The 21,872-nt window shown below is 50.8% G+C and overlaps 1 protein-coding gene across 3 annotated transcripts in view; it reads right to left on the bottom strand.

Moving 5' to 3' along the window:
* Nucleotides 1-21,872, bottom strand: part of ITGA11 (integrin subunit alpha 11) — a 129,197-nt gene that overhangs the window by 20,306 nt on the left and 87,019 nt on the right. For all 3 annotated transcript variants that reach the window (XR_010839775.1, XM_059058564.2, XM_067029603.1), the window contains exons 11-18: nt 16,849-16,993; nt 14,201-14,349; nt 10,815-10,955; nt 10,359-10,562; nt 9,355-9,485; nt 4,641-4,807; nt 3,121-3,263; nt 1,564-1,674 (exon numbers count right to left, since the gene is read on the bottom strand). Coding sequence is in view for 2 of the 3 variants with exons in the window: in XM_059058564.2 (XP_058914547.1) it covers nt 1,564-1,674; nt 3,121-3,263; nt 4,641-4,807; nt 9,355-9,485; nt 10,359-10,562; nt 10,815-10,955; nt 14,201-14,349; nt 16,849-16,993 (1,191 nt within the window). In the remaining variant the exon portion in view is untranslated. The remainder of the gene's footprint in view (nt 1-1,563; nt 1,675-3,120; nt 3,264-4,640; nt 4,808-9,354; nt 9,486-10,358; nt 10,563-10,814; nt 10,956-14,200; nt 14,350-16,848; nt 16,994-21,872) is intronic.

Below are 21,872 nucleotides of genomic sequence, written 5' to 3'. Positions count from 1 at the left end.
CTTCACCCTGCTTGTTCCCACGTCCACACCTTGGCTATGCTGTCAGCTTTCCTGGAATAAGCCCATCGTCCCCATCTCACGTCTATTCTAAAGGTCCAGGGGAAAGCTACCTCCTCCAGAAAGTACCCCCTGACCTATCATCTGACTGCTTGATGATACTTCCTCTGAGCTTACTCCCATCTTTGACTTGACCTATGACTCTTATCATCACCTTGCATCCGTATTATCAGCATCAGAGCAGAGAGTGCCCTGCACATTCATCTGCATCATGGGCTTCAACATGCTTATAGAATGAGTGACATGTACCCATTCATTTGCTGCAGTGGCCTTGTGATGACTGTGATGGGAAAAATATGAAGATTCAGGGTGCCCAGCTTTCCCCCTCTCCTGGCTCACTAACGAGGATTCCAGCTTTGCCAGGTCAGTATCTCCCCCTCTCCTGAACTGTCTTTTCAGACAGCCTCTCTTACACATCTGTGATGCAGAATCGGGAGAAGAGGGAAGGTGTGAAGGTTGAGGGGTGGGTGGTAGGATGTGGGAGCTCTGGGAAGAGGGAGGAGCTGAGGGGGCTGATGGGGGAGAATGAGAGCAGAGAGGGGACTTTCAGAAGCCTTGCTGTTGACCACACAGTTCTTTCATGTAGGAGAAATACAGGCAAGCATGTGAGTGATTCTGAAATTGTTGTTTGCTGGCTGGATTCTATATATTGGGTTGGCCAAACAGTTTGTTTGGTTTTAAGTAAAAATAAAAGACACATTTTTCACTTTCACGAAGAACTTTATTGAACAATGTATTCACTGACCAAATGAACTTTTTGGCCAACCCCAAAATTCTCAGAGACACTACTCAGAGGCTGGACCTTGTAGGTCACGGTCTTAAGATCATTGTGGTATATTTGAAAGTTGTTCTTAAATCCCCGGGGTTTATTTTGCCTGCTCTCCTAGTACAGCTCAGGCAGAATGCATAACTGTCTGACATTTTCTTTGTGTGGGATTTATATGGAGTTGCAGATGCAGGGAGCATCTGAATATTAGATACCAGAAAATTCTGATGCCCTTAGAGCCAGGGATTAGAAAAGGTGGGTTTGGGGTGTGCAGAGCCAATGATGAGGCTAAAACTACTTAGTTTTGGAATACTTGGAGCGGGCTAGGAGGACTGTTTGTTAATTAGTCGATCATTCAACCAGCGCAGACTAGGCTCTAGTGGTTGAATCATTCTCTCTGGCCTCCAGTGTCCTCGTCTCTCAATGAGGGAAGTGGGCGATTGAGAACTAAGGTCCCTTCGGGTCCTGTGAACCTCGGGACCCACCCGGGCTCACTCTCTGCTGGGGATACGGGAGCCTTGCACAGGAGAAGGCCGAGTCCTTACCTTCAAGAAATTGCTCAGCACGAGTCACGAGGAAGGAGGGGAGGAGCCTGTTGGGAATCTGCAGGGCAGGAGGTGGGAAGGCGAGGCAGGGGAAGAACTCCTTTGTGCCTGTCACAAAGCCTGGGCTTCTGGGAGGAGGCGAGGGGTGGGGGTGGGGTGTGTGCCAAAGCTGCTGCCCTGGACGCCAGGACGTACCGAGACTCTGAGGGTCGTGGGCCAGCCGTCATCCAGCATGGGGCCATAGTCGGGGTCCTCCAGGGAATAGTCGACTGAGAAGGTCACTGGCTTCACGTAGTCAGCGGTGTCCTGTGTGGGAGATGAGAACGGGGTGAAGGAAAAGGGAACATCCGTGTCATAGCCAGGACCACTGAGAGAACTTCTACCTCCCGAAGCTGGGAGGGTAGCTGCCTCATCAGCCCCGAGCATGAGTCCATGCAGCTTCAGCATCCGTGAGTGCACGGAGGTTCCCAGATGGGTCCGTAGCAGGAGAGTGTTGCTCCTGGAAGGGGCCCTTGGCTCAGCATATACCAACCCCTCTGCCTGCATGTTTCACCAGCTCTTGGTCGTTCTTCAAGGCTGGGAACCTGTGTCCCCAACACCCCGGCCTCTAGGAAGCCAGGCAGCACCTCATCCCCACACTCTGTTCAGACCTGTTACTGACACACTTACGTGGCATCCAAACTATCTGACTGTGTGTCAATCCTCCTCTCTCCAAAGCCTCTTAGCACAGTCCTAGCACTGTGACAAGGCTTAATAAATCAATGAATGAACAAAGTTGAACAAAATAGGGGCAATTCAGGGGATGCTTAGAGCTGCCTAAAAAAATCCCCCAATCCCCCCCACCCCCGCCATGGAACCCAAATCTTGACACCAGTGGCGTCCTTGTGTTAAGGCAATGACTTTCAAACTTGAGCTTGCATCAGAATCCCACCCTGGGAGGGAGCAGGGGTTAAAACATTGAGTCCCATCCCGAGAGTTTCTGATTCACTAGGTCTGGAATGGAGCTTGAGAATGTGCAATTCTAAAAAGTTCCCGGGTAATGAAGATGCTGCTGGTCTGGGGACCACACTTTGAGAACCAGCCCATAAACACATCAGAGGGGCAACGCTATTAACAGACACCAGGACTTCTTGTTTTTCTGACCTTTGCCCAGTGACTACTGGGGTCAGGTGGGCTCTGAGTGTCCCCTGCCTGTGTCTCCGAGTCTGGAGCTGTGGCTGGGTGTCTGGAGTTTCTGGGTGGATGCACCAGGCCCGCACTGGTTCTCCCCCTCTGCCAGTGTGGCATCTCTCTCTTCCTCCCCCCAAGCCTGTCTATGCCACTGGTCCACCTTACCTGGTCTTCATTATTAGCTGATGCCTGCTTATCCCTTCCTTCTGAGCCATGGCCCCGGCTGGTTGACCTCCGTCCTCTCTGCTAGACATCATTGAGCCCACCTCCCTCCTTGAATTTCACCCCCTGCTTAAGAAATGGTGGGCATCTGAGAGCTGGCAAAAAAGAGATTTCAGAGGAGGGTACACTGAGGTGGGAAGTAGTGTGTCCCAGTGGCCTTTGCTCTGGGGCATGAGTATGGAATGGCCAAGGTCCAGGACACTGCCCCCTTCCTGGCCTCCTGAGGTCTGTTGGGGGCTCAGAACCAGCCTGGCACCAGCTGAGGTCTCTGCCTCTCCCACGGCAGTACCTCCTCCAGCTCCGTCCCCTTACTGGAGAAGCTTGGGCTCTGTGGATGGGGCTGCTGGGCATCTGGCTCACCAGGACATGGAAATTGATCCGGTCACAGTGTTCCTGGCTGGAGGAGAGCAGGGCAGCTCTGTTGGTGTACCGGTCCCCGCCCTCATCCAGGTGGGCCCGTGGCGTGTACCGCCTCTCATCCATGGTGGCGTTATACCTGATGCCTAGAGGAGGAAGAGGGCAAGCCATGGAGGTGGAGCCACATTTCCATCGAAGACTGTTTGCCTCTCTTTAAAAACAGCCCCTGGAAAGTCATCCTCCTCCAGGAAGCCCTCCAGGCTGGCCAGGGGAAGTGCTGCTCCTTTCCCTTCACAAGGCTCAGTGTAGGCAGGAAACTCCCACACAGAGAGCGAGCGATACCGTGAGAAAGGGTAAAGGAAGGAACTAAAGAGAAGAGGGAGGCAGAAGGAGGAGAAAAGAAGATGGAGTTGACAGTAAGGGATAAAGAGAGAGGAAGAGATGGAGGGGAGAGTGAACGCAGTGGAAGAGGAGAGGAGACAGGATGAGGGGTCAGGGTGATGCTTCCATTTGAGCCACTCCTGACGTCAACACACCTCTCCACCTCTCCCATCACCTTCCTGGGCCTTGCCGTCGGCTCTAGGATCCCATCAGGTCTGGGTCCGAGCCTCTGCAGGTGGCAGTTCCCATCACACTAGGGAGGGCTGGCCAGATCCTGCCTACCAGCTCCTCAAACCTAAGGCTGTTCTGGGGTTTAAGGCCTGCAGCCTCCTCCCCTTCAACTAGGCTGATCTTTTGCTAAATGCTGGAAAGGCTCAGCTCTTTCTCTGGTACCCCAGAAGCACTCTGGGTGCACCAGGTTCTTGGCATCATTCTATCATAGAAAGAAGTTGAAAGAAGGACACAACCACCCAGGCCTGCCTTTGTTCTCATCTACCTTCTGGGACACCCGTTTTTTAATCATCTGGTCAGTCTTGCTCCTTGGCTGAGAAGCTCCCTGTGGTCCCAATTTCCTGCACAGGTCTAACCTGGTGCTGGAACCTGTAGCTGCCACTTGCTGGGGCTGCCTGGGCCCAGGGCTGTCATAAGCAGGTATCTGATCCCAGCCTTGGCTGGGAGTGATGGACCCTCAGAAGGAAACTGCCCTGCTATGGACTCATGCCTACTCTGAGCAATGACCACTGCTACTTGGGTCTTCATCTGCCTGACCCCCTGGTTACTAGCTCCCCATCCTGTGTCTGACTCTTTCTCTGAATCTGACTTCACAGCTTCCACACCCCAGACTGTTCCACTGCTCCCAGTCCCCTGTTCTGATCCAAACACTGTCTCTATTTCCTTCTTCCCCAACCTCTCCCACGTTGGTCACCACTGCTCACTGCCATCCTCACCGTGGCATAAGATCCCCTCTCTGCCCCCTGGAATCAGAGCATTGAATGGGCATCTAGAAGTCATCAAATGTGGCTCTAGGTGTGACCTGGCACTTAAAACCCATTTCAGCAAAAGCCCAGGTTTAGAAACAGAGTAAATGCAAAGTCCATGGGGGAGAGATTGGAGCTGGGGAAGTGGGGAGGGGCTTGATTTACCGACTGTTGAAGTTTGGTAATGAGGTGCCAGGAAGACAGGTGTGAAGCAGAGGAAGGCGGCCAGGCAGGTGGCGTCTCTGCCACTGCGTTTGCAATCCCTGTGAAAGATGTTGATCTTGGATGGCTCAAAGTGGAGGCTGGCATTGATCTGAACTACAGGGCGGGACCTGCAGGAGGAGGGAGAGAAACAGGGGTTGGGCGGGGTACAAGGCTGCTCTGCTGGGACCCAGGGAAAGGTGGAGAGCCAGATGGAATGGGATCTGTAAAACCCCCACTGGGAGTGAGGCAGTGGTGGGGCATGAAGGGAGGGGGTCCAGGTGTCACAGGATTGGGCAAAAAAAGTGTACAGGTGGATGAAGGGCAGGCTAAGAAAACTCACAGCCCCTTGAGGCAGCCCTTCATCATTTTCCTAGGGGCTGTGCTTGCCACAGACCATACTGACATCCTTTTGCCTTCTCATAATTTCAACCCTGTGTGTACATCAGAGTGATCTGGAGAGCTTTAACAAATCCTGATGCCTGAACTAGAACAAAACATTTTAAAATTTGTATGGAAAAACAAAAGACCCCCAAAAGCCAAAGCAATACTGAGAAAGAAAAACAGCTGGAGGAATCAGGCTCCCTGACTTCAAACTATACTACAAAGCTACAGTAATCAAAACAGTATGGGACTGGCACAAAAACAGAAATATAGATCAATGGAACAGGATAGAAAGCCCAGAAATACACTCACACACTGATGGTCAATTAATCTATGACAAAGGAGGCAAGAATATACAGTGGAGAAAAAACAGACTCTTCAATAAGTGGTGCTGGGAAAACTGGACAGCTACATACAAAAGAATGAAACCAGAACATTCTCTAACACCATACACAAAAATAAATTCGAAATGGATTAAAGACCTAAATGTAAGACCAGACACTATAAAACTCTTAGAGGAAAACATAGAACACTCTTTGACATAAATTGCAGCAACATCTTTCTGGATCCACCTCCTAGAGTAATGAAAATAAAAACAAAAATAAACAAACGGGACCTAATGAAACGTAAAAGCTTTTGCACAGCAAAGGAAACCATAGGACAACCAAAAAGACAACCCACAGAATGGGAGAAAATATTTGCAAAAGAAGCAACCGACAAGGGATTAATCTCCAAAATATACAAACAGCTCATGCAGCTCGATATCAAAAAAACAAACAACCCAATCAAAAAATGGGCAGAAGACCTAAATAGACATTTCTCCAAAGAAGACATATGGATGGCCAAAAAGATGTTCAACATCGCTAATTATTAGAGAAGTGCAAATCAAAACTACAATGAGGTATCACCTCACAACAGTCAGAATGGCCATGATCAAAAAGTCTGCAAACCATAAATGATGGAGAAAAGGGAATCCTCCTACACTACTGGTGGGAATGTAAATTGGTACAGTCACTATGGAGAACAGTACGGGGGCTCCTTAAAAAACTAAAAATAGAACTATCATATGATCCAGCAATCTCACTCCTGGGCATATATCCAGAGAAAACAATGATTTGAGAAGATACATGCACCCCAATATTCACTGCAGCACTATTTACAATAGCCAAGCTATAGAAGCAACCTAAATGTCCATTGACTGATGAATGGATAAAGAAGATGTGGTACATATATACAATGGAATATTACTCATCCATAAAGAAGAATGAAATAATGCCATTTGCAGCAACATGGATGGACCTGGAGATTATCATACTAAGAGAAGTCAGTCAGAGAAAGACAAATATCATATGATATCACTTATATGTGGAATCTTAAAAAGTGATTCAAAGGAACTTATTTACAAAACAGAAACAGACTCACAGACTTTGAAAACAAATTTATGGTTACCAAAGGGGAAAGGTGGGGGGAGGGATAAATTAGAGGAGTTTGGGATTAACATATACACACATATAAAATAATCAACAAGTACCTACTGTGTAGCACAGGGAACTCTACTCAATATTCTGTAATAACTTATATGGGAAAAGAATCTGAACAAGAATAGATATACGTATATATATAATGGAATCACTTTGCTGTACACCTGTACAACATTGTAAATCAACTATACTCCAATATAAAATAAAAATTAAATTAAAAACATCCTGGTGCCCAAGTTGCTCTCCAGGTCAGATCAAACAAGAATAGGTATCACCATGTCTTAAAGCAGTGCTTCTCAGATTTTAATACATTTGCGCATTTCCTGGGGCTCTGGTTAAAATGCAGAGCCAGCATTTCTAGCAAGCTCTCAGGTGAGGCTAGTGCTGTTGGTCTCTGGACCACATTTTGGAGAGCGTGGGTGTTAAAGCACCCCAGGTGATTCCAATGTGCAGCCAAAGTAGAGAACAACTCTTTGTTCTAGAGACCTGCCCCCAGCCATCCATCCCAACACTGCCCCATCCAGGCAGCCAAGGAAATGCAAATTTATGCTTCTATTGTCTAAGTCAATCAGAGTTAGGGAAGGGAAATATTGCCTCTCCAAACTATGCATTTCTGTAAAAAGAAATAAGTGTAGTGTGTTTTAGATGCTTCAGACTTTTTAGCTTGACTATCTGTGCTAATACTCTGCTCTTCTTAGTGGAAGAGGGATGGCGCCTCCTCTGTGCTGTGGAGTGAGGAGGACAGGTTTGACTCTTGCCTGGGCAGGTCACACAATCTCTCTGATGGGGAATTGTGAGAACCAAAGCAGGTAAGTGAGAACACCTTCTGTTTGGAAACAAACACCTGAGAGTCTTTAAAATTTACTGCTGCCTGGGCCCCTGCCCTAGAAATTCTGCTTTCAGTGGTCTGGGTAAAACCTGGGCAACAAGAGCTTTAAAAGCTCCCAGGTGGGGCTTCCCTGGTGGTGCAGTGGTTGAGAGTCCGCCTGCCGATGCAGGGGACACGGGTTCGTGCCCCGCTCTGGGAGGATCCCACATGCTGCGGAGCGGCTGGGCCCATGAGCCATGTCCGCTGAGCCTGCGCGTCCGGAGCCTGTGCTCCGCAACGGGAGAGGACACAACAGTGAGAGGCCCATGTACCGCAAAAAAAAAAAAAAAAAAAAAAGCTCCCAGGTGATCCAAAGGGTAGTCATGTTTGAGATCCAGGGAGTTTGACTGTGAAGTATTCCCAGAGGGCTCCAGCCCAGTTTCAGCACTACTCAGGTAGCATTTAGGTTTAGACCTCACAAGCTAGGACTTGACTGAGTCCTTTCTGTGAGACTGATTCTTTTGATGTGTGTGTGCATATACCTTGCTTCCTGTAAAGGACTTAGTTTATGTGTCACCCTACAGACCCCAGAGGCCATGTCTACCCCCTACCCTGGGTCTTGTTCACCTGAATTGCAACGCAGTGAATACATTTAGCCCAAGCTGCTGTTGCTACCAAAGACTTAAGAGCCCCACCTGCAGAGCAGACCTTCAAGGAGAGGCCGTGGAGCCGGTGCTGGACCCACAGAGACCATGCTTGCCTAGAGGTCCAGGGAACACCACCTGGAGGTGTGGGGCAGCTGATGCTTTGGCCATGGCACAGGGGGACATGAGGAGCCCGCAGGTACGCTGCTCCCCACTGCTCCCCTAAGGGACTGTTGCAGGAAGCAGAGGCTGTATTCCTTCCTCCTCTCTGGAGATGCTGGAGCAGGGAGAGCTGCGCCAGGCGTGAGGCTGCAGCTCCTTCAGTAACTAACGACCTCTCGTATCTCTCTCCTCCTTTCCTGTTTCAGTTTCCCTTGACCCTCACTTCTGTCCCTGGGGCTGAAGCCCCTTCCAGGGTGCAGGTGCAGAAGCTTTAGCCTCAGGCTCTGTTTTCTTGGGAACTTGGACTAAGACATTTCCTGACTGGATCTTAATATTCTTGAGGACCAAGAACATGAAGATTCTCCCTGTGAAGTCATAGGATATCTCTGTTTAATGTCTTTCTTAAGTTGTATGGAAAATGTGATTGCGTTTATATAAAATTATATGCAGGTGGAAATAGGCTGGTAGGGAAATATACCAAAATGTTGATAGTGGTAATGTTAAGGTGATGAAACTCTTGAGTGATTTATTTTACAAATTTTCTTTAAGTTATTGTATTTATAATGAAAAGTATCAACATATAAAAAACTAGCTCAAATTAAAATTTTTTTTGGTTCAAAAAGTATCTGACACATCACATGGTAAAATATTTAGATGGACTTTTAGAAAGCACCCCGCCCCCCCCCTTTTTTAAAGCTGTAGACCATTGCTAAGTAGAGACCCTAAGTGCAAATGTATGACAAATATCTGATGGAATGGTGCAGAAATGAGGCCCTGAAAAAGGAAACCAGGGGTCAGATGGGGTTTGGAGGAAAGAAATCCTCTCTCACACTGGGGTAGAAGGGAGATCCTCCCAGCTGATGAGAATATCCCCAGTCTGTCCCTTAAAGTAGCTTTAGAAGCTAAGTGGAAGAAATGACCAAGTAGCCAGAACTTTTAGGAAAAATTCTAAGAGGGGCTTTTTGCCACTAAATTGCTCTAAAATCTTAGCAGTCCACTGAGAAGAGGGATTTGCACTTCAAAATAACTTAGTGTTTCCATAAAAAGGAAATTTGTAGTTACAACGGGATAAGAACAGGGTGAATTTGGCTCACAGTGATTGAAGACAAGAGACAAAGATCCTAAAGCATATCTTTTAAACCCTGTATCCATCATGACCCTCAGGAGCGCCCAAGAGTCAAGAAAAATGGGGAACCAACCACAAAATCACGGCGTTGCCAAGGGCGCCCACAGCCAGGTCCACAAGCCCATCCTCGTCGAGGTCCAGTTGCCCATGGATGCTGCAGCCAAAATACTGGAGGCCTGGAGCCAGCTCTGAGGCAGCGATTCTCTGCAGGGAGTGGAAGGAAAAGAGCTGGGCATGGGCACCCTAAGGGATAGATACAATTGGGAGCCCTGGACACAGCCTGTTTGAAATCATCAGGAAGCTTCCCCGGCCCAAAGCTGTCTCCTCTCCTGGTCCATTACGGCACCTGAAATTCCTGCCATTAAGTCATTCTTTTGGATTAAAATGGTGTGTCATAAAAGTGTTCCCCACTGAAGAGGGAAGGGGAAGGGGCAAGATAGGGGTAGGGGATAAAGAGGTACAAACTATTATGTATACAATAAATAAGCTATGAGGATATATTGTACAACACAGGGAATATAGCCAATATTTTATAATAACTATACATGGAGTATAACCTTTAAAAATTGTGAACCACTGTGTTGTAACTTATATTATACATCAACTACACTTCAATTAAAAAAAGAAAAGAATTCCCCACTGGGTGTAAATACACATTACCTGGCATTAATTACCACCATTATCTCTAACTGTGGTATATCTTACTAATAAGATAGGCAAAAGTGATGACCTGAGGGGACTTGGGATGGGTCATTTTTAGGAAGAGCACCGTTTCCAGCCTGAGGCACTTCCAGAGAAGAGGAGCCCAAACCCGCGTCCTCCACGTGTAGTCAATTGCATGAATACATATGAGGGCCAGTGAGGTTCGGGTCCTTGGGATTTTGTTGCTGTTGCTGGGAGATAAAGTTAAGCAGGGAGAGGGTATCCAAAGGGGTGATGGGAAGGGCTTGAAGACAAATGCACCCATTTCAAAATTTTGATTTGAGGCAAGTTCTCTTTTCCTATGTGAGGACAGGGTGTGAGTTACCAGGACTCCAAGTCCTAGCTCCATCCATCTACCGGGGAGGGGGGCGTTACCTGCTTCGGTGTCTTTAGGATGCTGCCCTGGAAGCCGTGGAAGATATAGATGACTCCTCTGTGGCTGTCCTCCAGAGGGGCTCCCACCACCACGTCGTTGTAGGAATCCTGATTGAGGTCCTGAACCGAGGCGATGGAGGAGCCGAATCGGGCGTTCTGGTAACTGTGGGAATCCTTCAGTGTTCCATCGTAAACAAACCGGTTCTGCGAAACCAGTAGCAGGAAAAGGCTCAGGGGGACTTGGCAAGGGCTCTCTGGGTCGTAACCCTCTCCGGCCTGCAGCATCCCCTCTGCGTTTCCCCATTTCTCTCCTGCTATATAAGCCCAATGACAGAAGAGGTTCCCATCCTCCCCTGCTCCACAGGCAGGCGCCGGCCTCCCAGTTCCCGCGTGGACACCTGATCAAGGCAGGGATCAGGTGCCCCTGGAAAGCTGGCCAGCCTCCACGCTCCGTACCTGTCTCAGGTTGTAGATGTACACCCTGCCCCGCTCTCCGCCCTCGCTGAAGTACATGGGTGCGCCCACCAGCAGGACATCAGTCACACCGTCGCCATCGATGTCCACTGAGGTGATCTCGCTCCCGTAGTAAGAGCCTATCTGCGGCACAGGGATGGGGAGAGGGGCGTGGGGCTGGGCTACCGAGAGGCCTCTGCTCACCAGTGGTTGGAAACTGAGGACAGCCTTTGACTCAGAATTTTTGCTGCACAAATGAGAAGGTCCCTCCCTCTTTTCTCCTTCTGTTATCCATCCTGCCCCCACTTAGCTTTCCATTATTTAATTTTATTGATTGCCATATATTCTGCAAGTGATATAATGGCAAAAAGTGAGCAAAATAAAAGCAACATATGAAGAAGAAAATAAAAGTCACTCACGGTCCAAACAACCAACTATACCATGGATGTTTCAGTATATTTTTCCTCTGGACTGTTTCTCTAGGTGTGTGTGTGTGTGTGTGTGTGTGTGTGTGTGTGTGTGTGTGTGTGTGTGTGTGTGTGTGTGTGGTTTTATTTTTACAATCTGGGATGTGTGTGTGTGTGTGTGTGTGTGTATGGTTTTATTTTTACAATCTGGGATCGGACTGGATGTATAGTTTATATATTCTGATTTTTTAAAATAAAACAATGGATCATGAGTATTTTCTCCGACGTGTTATATTTTTTCCTACATGATCACTGGTGATTCTATAATATTCCAAATTACACATGCGCCAAATGTATTTAATCAATCCTCTGTTGCTGGACATTTAGCTCATTTTCAATTTTTTATATTCCAAATAACTCTGGGCTTAGCACCTTGGGTGGTGACTTACGATTTTTTTCAGTATTTGAGCACTTACTGTGTTCCTCTCCCAGCATGGGTGCCGTGTTCCCCCCTTCAGTGAGGGCACCATCTGACCACTCGGTTAGAAAACTAAGGGTCCTCCCTGGCTCCACCCTCCACCTCTCCCACCTGCAGTCTCCCCGCAAGTCCACCTGGTGGATGCCAAACATGTCCCGAATCCATCTACTTCCCGCCTCCTCCGACGCTTCTCCCCCATGTGAGGCACCTTCCAAAGCCCCACCCCCTCCAGGATGGCCCCTCCAGCCCACCACTGTGGGGAGCTAGAGTGGCCTCCAGCAGCTGACCATGCCGCTTCCTTGCTTTGGGGGAAAATGTCCAAACTCTTCAGTGTGACCTTCCTAGACCAGCCTCTGTCCCCTACCCTCTGGCTCCCACATCCCCTCCCGACATACCAAGTGATTTCTCTTCTCCAAAAGCCCCCCGGCTCCAGTTGGGTTCCCAGCTTCTCCCTGCACATACCTTTCTCTGACCTGTACCCTCTCCCCTCCCCTCTCTCCCGGTAATGTCTATCGTCCTTCAGGTCACTGCCTGTTAGAAGCACCCCTGCCCTTCCATACTCCACTCCCTGCAATGGTCCCTCCTCCATGCTCCCCCAGCCCCGTGCTCCTGCCCCCAGCCCCGGCTCCTTCCACCAGCGCCTCTGGACAGCAGGAGCTGTGCCTGTCCCGTTCCCTCTAGGCGTGAGTGCCGTGCGTGGCATGCAGGAGATACTCAGTAAATGTTTATAGGAGCGAGGGGTCGCTCAGGAAAGAAGAGGAGCCCTTCCCAAGGACGGGCCCTGTGTGAGACTCTTTACAGCCTCAGGTTAGCTTGTGTGAGCCTCATGATGTCTTGGGAGAGATTATCATCCCTATTTTACAAGGAAGGAACTGAAGCTCAAGAGAGTTCAAGTCACTTGCCCAAGGTCAGAAGGCTGCTCACAGCCAAACTAGGTTGGAACTCTGATCCATCTGACACTTGAGCCAATGATTCTCCCTCCCTGGCTTAGGGTGTTTTCAGAAGAAATTTATCCTCAAGCATTAAAAGCTTTTAACCGAGGAGAATGATAAAAATACAAAAGAGGGAAAAAGGAAATCATAAACACGGGGTGTGGGGGGAGAGATGTGCCCACATGAAGTAATTAAGAGGCAGACAGAGAGCAAAGAGAGAGGCGGAGGGACACCCTGTCTAAACATGTGGCCTCAGCTATGTGGGTCATGGTGATTCGGAATCCACCTAACTTAGCTGCCTTCAGTGCTGCGGTTTCTCATTCAGATGTTGGAGGTGGAACCAGGCAGTACAAATGTCATAAATTCATCAGCGAATTCCTTTCAGTTCTCAAGGTCTAGCCTAGGATTCCCGACAGAGCCAGCCCTGGGTAGAGTGTGGGCGGGCAGGGTGGAAGCTGGGGCCAGAGCAGTGCCCGGGTCTGCCAGTGCCCTGGGATGGGAAGAGGAATGGTGGAAGGATGGCTCCCTGTAGCTAGAGGGATTTAGGTTTGACCCGGTGAAGAGCATGTCCTCATGGTGACAGGCCAAGAGCCGTAGAAAACACAGGAGACAGGGCTGTTACCAGGCTCTGGAGGGCTGGGGGTGAGCCAAGAATAACAATAAGGGCCTGGACAGGGCTCAGCTCAGGCCCAGGGTACTATGGATGCTGGATACTGCTAGGCAGGAGGGCACATGGCCTGGTTTGGGGATTGTTGGGGGTCAGGAGGTAGCATAATGTAGACAGCCCCACCAAGAGTCCTGGATTCTGAACTTGACCCAGCCGTGAATCTACCCTATAACCTTGGAAAAACTATGTTGCTTCTCAGGACCACAGTTTTCCTGGGCTATTGAAATGACTTGGATCAGAACCCTGTTTTCTGATCTTTTCACCATTATTGACCCTTATCACAGCTTTCCAGCTTGCATTCATGACCATCCAACACGAGACTCTTAGCAGCACAGCCTGGTTGCCCACCACAGCCGGGGCGGTGACACTGGCAGCCGTATAGTTCTGCATTGTGCCCATTCCAGGAAAGGAAAGCAGTTGGCATCTTGGTGAACCCATGGGGTCGCGCTATGGGTGGAGGCATGACTCCTCTCACTTCTGGTAGCGCCAAGGTGGCTTGAGGAACACGAGTGCCCCTTCAGGATGCCTACGGGCCCTGGCAGCCCAAGCTGGGAGGCTATAGCCTGGATGCTGCCTCTGGCCCTGAACTCTAGACACGACCAGAAAGAGGCTGGTAGTTGGGGGCAGAGGTCGGGCCAGGGCACCACAGACAAGGGCTCCATGAAGTGTGGGCAAGCCAGTTCTCCTGGGTTCTCTTGCTGCGGCAGGGACCAGGCCTGGCTTCCCGGGGAAGGAGCATCAGCTCTAAGGCGGGTGTAAAGGAGGCGTATACCCCCAACCAGGAAGGACGTTTGTGGGTCTGGGGACAGTCCCGAGAGGGAAGAGCTGAGCTGCAGTCCCTTCCAGCCCCACCTTCCCCTCGGTCCCCCCACCGTCTGCCCTGCCCCCAGCCTCCCCTGCGTTACCTGCTCGCCCTGCAGGGCCTGGTGGATGGTGAGACTCCGGTTGTTGTGCATAGTGAAAAGGATGACTTTGCCTGTGTGGTTGAACCGGGGGGCTCCGGCCACATACACCCGCCCCTGCCTGGAGGACACGACCGATGTGACTGTGTACCCTGCCATCGGAGAAAACAGGCTGGTCTCTGGCCCCGTGGCCTGGCAGACCTCACCAGGCCCCTGTGTGTGGCTCAGCTGTGCCACAGGACTGGCCGCTGAACGGACAGCATTCAGACCAGGCCGAGCAGATGTGATACCACAGAGCAGTGGTTCCCAGGCGCAGCTGAGGAGGCCTGGAAGAGGCAGGGCTGGTGAAGGGTGGGGAGAACTCACTGCACCCACCCCCTGCTTGAAGGCATCAAGGAAGCCAGGTGGGGCCACTAATAGGCACTGCTGACCAGGAACATGCACATCACATCCTTCACCTGCCTCACAGGTGAGTGCATGATGGAACAGTGAGGAAAGAGAAAGGCAAACCCTAGCCACATTTCTTTTTATATTGGGCAGGCTTTGTTTTTGATCCCCACCAATAGTCTCTCTGGGGATCAACCAGTGTCCTCTTCATTACCGGAACCCCCTGCTAAGTGGTCCACTGAAAACTGAAGAGTTGGCTGTGCAGAGGCGAGGAACTGCTCTGCTCGGGGCATTTAGGTGGAGTCTCAGGGATTCCTGCAGCCCCAAAGCTTTGCAAACTCAAAAGAGGGACTGACTAGGCTTCTTTCAGGGCACTCAAAAGAGGAAGAGATGGAAACCCAGAGGCTCTTTGGGAAAGGCCACCAATCCGTGTTCTTAGGATCTGTGCCTGATCACTGTGAATTTCCAGTCGAGCACCCAGCTCTGGGGAGTGACTGTGCAGCACCTTCAGGCAACTCTCCTGAAAGTGGGGCCCCGGAAGGTGTGCAAAGCCAAGAGTCCCACTTTCTCCTTCTGCCATGTGTGCATGCCTGCGTGTGTGTGTGTGTGTGTGTGTGTGTGTGTGTGTGTGTGTGTGTGTGTGTGCTCGCGCCCATGCACGTGCGTGCGCCTGTGTGTTTGTGGGTAACACTGTCTCTCGGGTCACCGGTTGCTTCCAGTCTGGCTGCGGGATGCACAGAGGAGCTGATGCAGTGGCCGGGAAGGTGGGTGCAGTAGCGTGGGCTACTCTGGCTCCAGACACACCGTGTTTGACTCTTGGAAATGTATTCTGGGAAGTGGAGCTTGAAAGGTAGGTGAGACCAAGATATCCCATGGCGGGTGGCTAACGTGACCGTGTATTGAGGGTAGGGCGGGGTTAGGCTTGTGGTGCGCAGCAAAGGTTTCTTCTGAGTTGAGCGCTCAGTGGCACTACTGAAAATGTTCTCAGTTGGCCCTGGGCATTTGGGCTTCCTCAGAAGGAGGGACAGTGGTGATGGGAAGGTCTTGGGGGCTGAGTGTCCTGGGGGCAGGCGTGGGCTGACTCTCAAAGCTCCAAGCTGCGCTGAGAGAGAGCTTCCTGCTTCCCAGCTGTCTGCTGGCAGTGGTTTCAGTTCCCATGTGGCTACTTGACCAGCAGGCGGGGCTCCCCCAAAAGCTGGACAGGCTCCCTGAAGCCTGACAGGAGGACCCGTGGCCAGAAGTCCATAAGCTTCCCCAGTGTGGAGGCGGAGAGCCTGGCTGGCCTGTCTCCTTCCCCAAACTCCCCCCTCTCCCCTGGGGCACATCGGGAGGAATCTTCCAGAGACCCCAGACACTGGCCTCACTGGATGAACCCCCAGAGGAAGGAGGAGGAAGAGAAGGGCACTCCCTCAGGCCTCACATCCAAGGTGGTGACTATAGTTAAGGTGAGACAGTTGGGCCTCATGAAGGCCCTTCATCCTGGCTCTGCCCCCCCAGGATCTTCTGGGAGGAGGAGTGACCTTCCCACCGCAGAGAGATCCACTGCCAACTCTGGATGGCCCAAGTTCACAGAGAAGTGGAGTCCGAGGCTGCATTAGTGATGAGTAACTTCACAGCTGGTGGACTCTGTTCAGAAACTCCGAAGGACTCACAGGCAATGGGAGCCCTGGGCATTCACCCCCTGCTCCCTTCGTTCTGGTTCAGCCCTTTCAGAAAGGCCATGGCAGAAGGGCCTCCGCATGGATGGTGGAGGCCCTGCTCCTGTAGGGCTAGAGGTGACTGGGATCTGTCAGGTTAAGGTCTCACACACAGCTGGGACCTATCACCATCAGGTCAACGATTCATGCTTTTCTTTTTACGACCACTCTAAGGTACTTAATGGGAATTGACTTCTGCCTTGATTGTAAACCTTAACACATCCTCGACTTGCATTTTGCCTTGGGGAGCCAGGCTTCCGTGCACTCAAACCTGAAAACACAACAACAGCTGCCCTAGAGTCTAGAAGCATCAACCGAAACACATTTCAGGTTGGGGTGAGTTACATGTCATTTATTCTGCCTGCTTATCGAGAGCTTGTGACATGCCAGGCACGGCACTGGATGTCGTGGATGCCAGGCTGGAGAGGCAATGGCTCCTGACTGTGCCTGAATCAGCACAGAATATGCACAGACAGGCCTGTGGCCTCAGGTGTGGGCAGGTTCTGGATCCCTCAGGTCCCCTCCTCACCCACCGCCCGCCAGCCACCCTTCAGCTGTGGCTCTTACCCAGGTACGCGCCGTGGTTCTTGAGCTCCTCGGGGAACTCCTTCAGGTAGGACTCTCGGAGAGGAATGACCTTCCCGCCGCTGGTTTCCTTTAGCACAGCTCCATTCCAGTCATAGGCACCAACGGCTCCCAGCAGAATCCCGTCCTGACATTGGGAAGGGGATGCACATCAGCTCATGTCCCCCAGGCGCCCCTCGCCGGGAAGCTGCACCACGTCCGCAACCATGAAGCACCCATCTGCCTGTCCCCTCTGGCACCTTCTCCTGGGTTTGTTATTTAATAGTCCAACTTCCAGCCAGGATTCTTGGCTTTTGAAGGTGCCTAGGAACTTTGAAGGAATGTTCTAGAAACAAACTCCAAATCCAGGACCAAAGCTCCATTCCATTTTGGACTTGAGAACCCCTCTAGGAAATCTCTTGTCGCCATCCCTTCCTCCTGACACTCCTTTAAGTGGTGTCCCTATGCTTTTCCTCCTTCCCATTCCTTTGCAGTGTCTGCGTTGCTTTCCTGAGTGCGTAAATCCTACTTCTTCACTTCTTCAGTAAAAAGCCACTGTGTGTCTATCTTGTGTCAGACACTTGCTTGGTGCTGGGGATACTGTCCCTGCCCTCACAGAGCTCACAGATACTAAATAAATATACAAATAAACATAATACTTGCAAACTGTGGTAAATGCCACACAATGAGGGATATGATAAATGTCATGGTGAGGTTGAATTTAGATTGAGAGTGGGCTCAGGGAAAGCGTTTTGGGCAAGTGATGCTTACCCAGACACCCGGAGGGATGGGATTTATTATTTTTCTTTTAGCGATATTTAAGTTTAATTTAATACAAACATCACATACTTCTACCTTCTCGGAAATGGTTGCTTCATCTTAACTCAGGAAATGGAAAACTATTATGACTTAAGTCTTCATTCTGTGATTTGTGTGTTTGGACAAGTTTAGGCAGACAGCAAAAGCTCCAGAGGTCCTGCCACCAAACCTACAGCATTGTGCAAATGCCCTGAGGCTGGAGAGAGTTCAGAGCCTTTGGCTTAAGGAACTGAAAGCTGTTTGATGGGGCTGGAGCCTTGAGTAAGAGGGCAAGGTGGCTTAATATGAGGTTAGACAGATAAGCCAGGTCCACATTTGTGACAGCCAGCACCCCAAGGACAGGAGCTTGTCTTTAGTTGCAGGGTAAGCGGATGCTGCGATGCCTGGGCAGGAAGATGGGGAGCTCTGGCTCCTTGAGGGGAAGCCTCCAGGGTCATTTCCGAGGACTGGGTCCACTCACTCCCTGGGTTGTCCCTGCACCTTATCCCCACCCCCCCAAACCATCCACATAACTAGTGGGTATGAGAAGACAAACAGCAAGCACTCAGAAGAGGAGGGGGCGTGGGAGCAGGGAGGGGCTGCCTTCCTGGGTCACCTTGGTGATCATGTGCCAGGGGCATCCAGCTTTGCCTCCCAGCTTTGGGCTGTTAAAGCACAAGTTGGTGAAGTCACCTCTCTCCCACTGAGCCCCCCTTCAACCCAGCTGGTCGGTGGGATTTGAGGCTTCCCCACCACTTGTGGTCCAAGGCACTCAATTTCTCCTTGCCCCCAAAGCAATGGTGCCAATAGAAAAATGTGACTCTGGCCTTGGGACAATCAGAGCCATAACTAAACACACAGGCGGAATCCCCAGGCACTAATTTCATTACTGGCAGTGGAGAGGGCAAGATTGTGAACCATAATAAGCTAAACTTCCTTTTCTCATTTCCAAGGTGTCACTTTAAAGAGTAAAGTTGATCATATATAAGGATTTTAAAAGTCCTAATATTCTAGAGGTAGAACTGACTGTTCAGACAGGATGTTTTTACAGCTATAAATAAGCTGCTCTTGGGTGAGTCCGATGTGCTGGGTTGTGTGTTTAAAGTCTCACTTTCTCATTAGCCTTCTCCCTCCCACTCTGTGTGCCTCAGCCTGGGAGAGTCTGACAATCTGCCGGGTCCAGGATCCGGGCCAGGGCCTCAGGGCCTCGTGCCAACATTCCTTGCACTTGGGGTGTGCTCCATTCTTTGAGGGACCCTTTCTCATCCAGTCACTCATTTGTGAGAGACCAGTGGGACAGATATTCATTATCTGCACTAGACTAATGAGCACCCGAGGTTCAGAGAGGGAAAGGGAGTTGCCGAGGTCACACAGCAAGTCAGAAGCAGGGCTGGGACGGGGTTGGTCAGAGGAGAAAATGACTATCTGCTTTGCCAGAAGCCCCTAGATTCTGCTTCTGATGCAACAGCAGACCAGTCTCTGCTTCACGGGGAGGGCTTTGAAGATGAATGTCTGGCTTTGTAGATGACTGGAAGCCTTTGCAATGTACTGAGAAGGGCTGGCTCAACCTGGGTGCCTGGTATTCAGCTGGGGAGACCTCAGGCTGACTCATCACATGTGGGGTTGGGGAATTCCATCGGGATTTCTGCATTTGGCAGCACTGGGCAAGGGTGAGGGTCCCAGGCTCTCACCTTGTGCCATTCTACCTGGCAGTGGCTCTAGGCTTGCACTCTAGTGGGAGGCCATTTCCTAAGCAGGGTCTCCTGGGGGCCCTGCTGTGGAGAGGGCGCACTGTGAGGAGTGGGCGGGCTGAGAGGGCAAGCCAAGGCCACCAAGGCAAACCTCAGGTTGTCACAATCTTTTCCCAGTTGGGGGAGCCCAGACATTTTGAGTTGGGAAAATATCTGGAAGGGTGGAGCTGAAAAAAGGACGAAAGCTTTGACAGAAGAAGCCAGGCATGCAAGCTCAGCTGGAAAACAAACAGCAGGGCATCTGGGGAAGAGCCGTGTCCCATGCCCCAGGCCTGGCACCGGCTCCCTGACTTACAGCCTCCTTTCCTACAAGGCCTCTGGGGCCCCCACCAGATATTACCAGGGTGTACCTGGGTGGCCTTGCACAGATGGACTCTTGGCACTAGCTGACTTTCCTGGTGCTCTGTGAAGAAATGAGGACACAAGCTTGGTGGCCCTCAGGAGGTCTAAGGCCAAGTCTGTGCCCTCCCTGAGGATGACCCATACCTGTACTTGCCTGAGCCTGGCACTCACCATCAGATCCTGCCAGCTCAGCTCTCAGCTGCCCTCTGACCAGCCCTGCAGCAATATTACCTTCCCAGCTGAGCTGAGTGCTCCCTGGTGTGTGGCCATATCTCCCCAAACTCCATGTTCCAGCTAGTCCCTGTCCTCAGCCAGGGTCCCCAGCACAGGAAGCAGCATATTCTAGAACAGTGCTTCCCAGCTACGGGTGGTTTAGCCCCACCAGGCAATATTTAGCGGTGCCTGCAAACAGCTCTGGTTGTCCCAGCTGGGGGTGGTGTTAAGGTTACTATGGCCTCTGGTGGGTAGAGGCCAGGGATGCTGCTGGGCACCTACGACACACAGGACAGCCCCGCAGCAAAGAAGTACCCAGCCCAGGGGGTCAAGAGGTTGAGAATCCCTGGCCTGGGGGTTAGAGCATGATCTCTGGTGTCAGACATTCCTGAGTTCCACTTCTAGCTCCAAAACTTCTAGCTGTGTGTGACCTTGGGAAAGTTCCTCACTCTCTCCTAGCCTAAGGGTCCTCAGCTGTAAATAGTTTTGTGGTGAGAATTAGCATTGTGAGTCCTTGGCAGGGCACCTGGCAGCCAATAAGGACTGGGTACATAGAATTTCTTCTCATTCATTAATTCACCCATAAAGCACTTCCAGGGAGGCAGGAGTCAAAGAATCAGATCTCACAGTCAAGTTGGACCTACATATGAGTCAGTACAGCCGCCTGTGAGGAATGATCTGATAGAGGCAAGGACAACTTATTTTGAGGACCCACTGGAGGGGGTGACCAGCCGAGGGGGGTGGGTGGGTGCATGGTGGAGTTAGGAAAGGATTTTAAGAAAACCTTACTTGACTTATTAGGAAGTCTTGAAATGCACACTTCCAATTCCAAGCCTCAAGATTCAATTCCACACATATTTTTCAGACATCTGCTCAAAGACTGGGGTTCACAGAGGTTAAATGATTTGTCTGAGGCTACATGGCCAGGCAGCGCTTTCCTCCGGCCTGGTAGTAATGGAATGAGAACACCAGATGCTAGTAGTTCTTGGCATTGGAGAGGCAGGACTGTGGAGGCAGGTGGAGGCAGCCCCTGGTGGTTCTGTTCACAGGGAGACCACCCAGAGGGCACCGAGGGCTGGCCTCCTCCCTCAGGCTCCCTTGCCTGCATGTCCATCACCAGAGTGGCCTTGGGGCAGGCAGGACTCTGTTCCCAAGAGCCCCTTCTAAGGCAAATGCATCATTAAGAGGGTGGATTATGCTTTAACTAGCCGCTCAGATTCTCTCAGTAGAAGATGTTTTCAACAAGCCTCAAGTGGAGCCTGAGGAAGGGATGAGTGCACGGAGGTTTAGATGGGGTTGGGCAGGAAAGACTCAGAAACAGGCCTGCAACATTTCTGTGGAGACGGCTCCTGCACCATCCGTGGTGCTGGAAGACAGTGGTCAGGGCATGAGGAGGGGGTGTTGAGAAGCGGGTGTGGGGAGCAAAGGGCATGCTGTTACTTGACTACTCATTCCAGATCAGAGGGTGGGTTATTTCTACTCAGAGGTCCTGGAACAAGGCCCAGGAGTGAGGCACTGGGCACCAGGGCACAGCCTGAGGACATGGGGCTGGGCTTCAGAGGACCTCAATGAAACAGAAATGATTCCTGCCACCAGGAGTCGACTTGTAAACAATCCAGAACAACATGGTGACAGATTTTGGCTACCATGTCCTGGCCTCATATGGGGGCAGCCCTGACTGCCTGCCCCAGAGCTGGCAGGGGGAAGGGTCCACCATCTAGGGCTAAGAGGACTCAGAAAGGCTTTACAGCCTTTAGGTGTCAAGCCCTCATTTCATCATTATGGATGAGTTTCTTTTATTTTTGATTGAATCAGATATGCAAAGCGAATTCAAATGCAAAACTCTTAGGAAAGATGACAACTTTAAGGCTTCAACCGCTGAGAACCTTACATAATAGCTAATAACCTTATCTAGTCCATCCA

This window comes from Kogia breviceps, chromosome 3, assembly GCF_026419965.1.
Source record: "Kogia breviceps isolate mKogBre1 chromosome 3, mKogBre1 haplotype 1, whole genome shotgun sequence".
Lineage (NCBI taxonomy): Eukaryota > Metazoa > Chordata > Mammalia > Artiodactyla > Physeteridae > Kogia > Kogia breviceps.
This window is presented reverse-complemented; position numbering and strand designations above follow the sequence as displayed.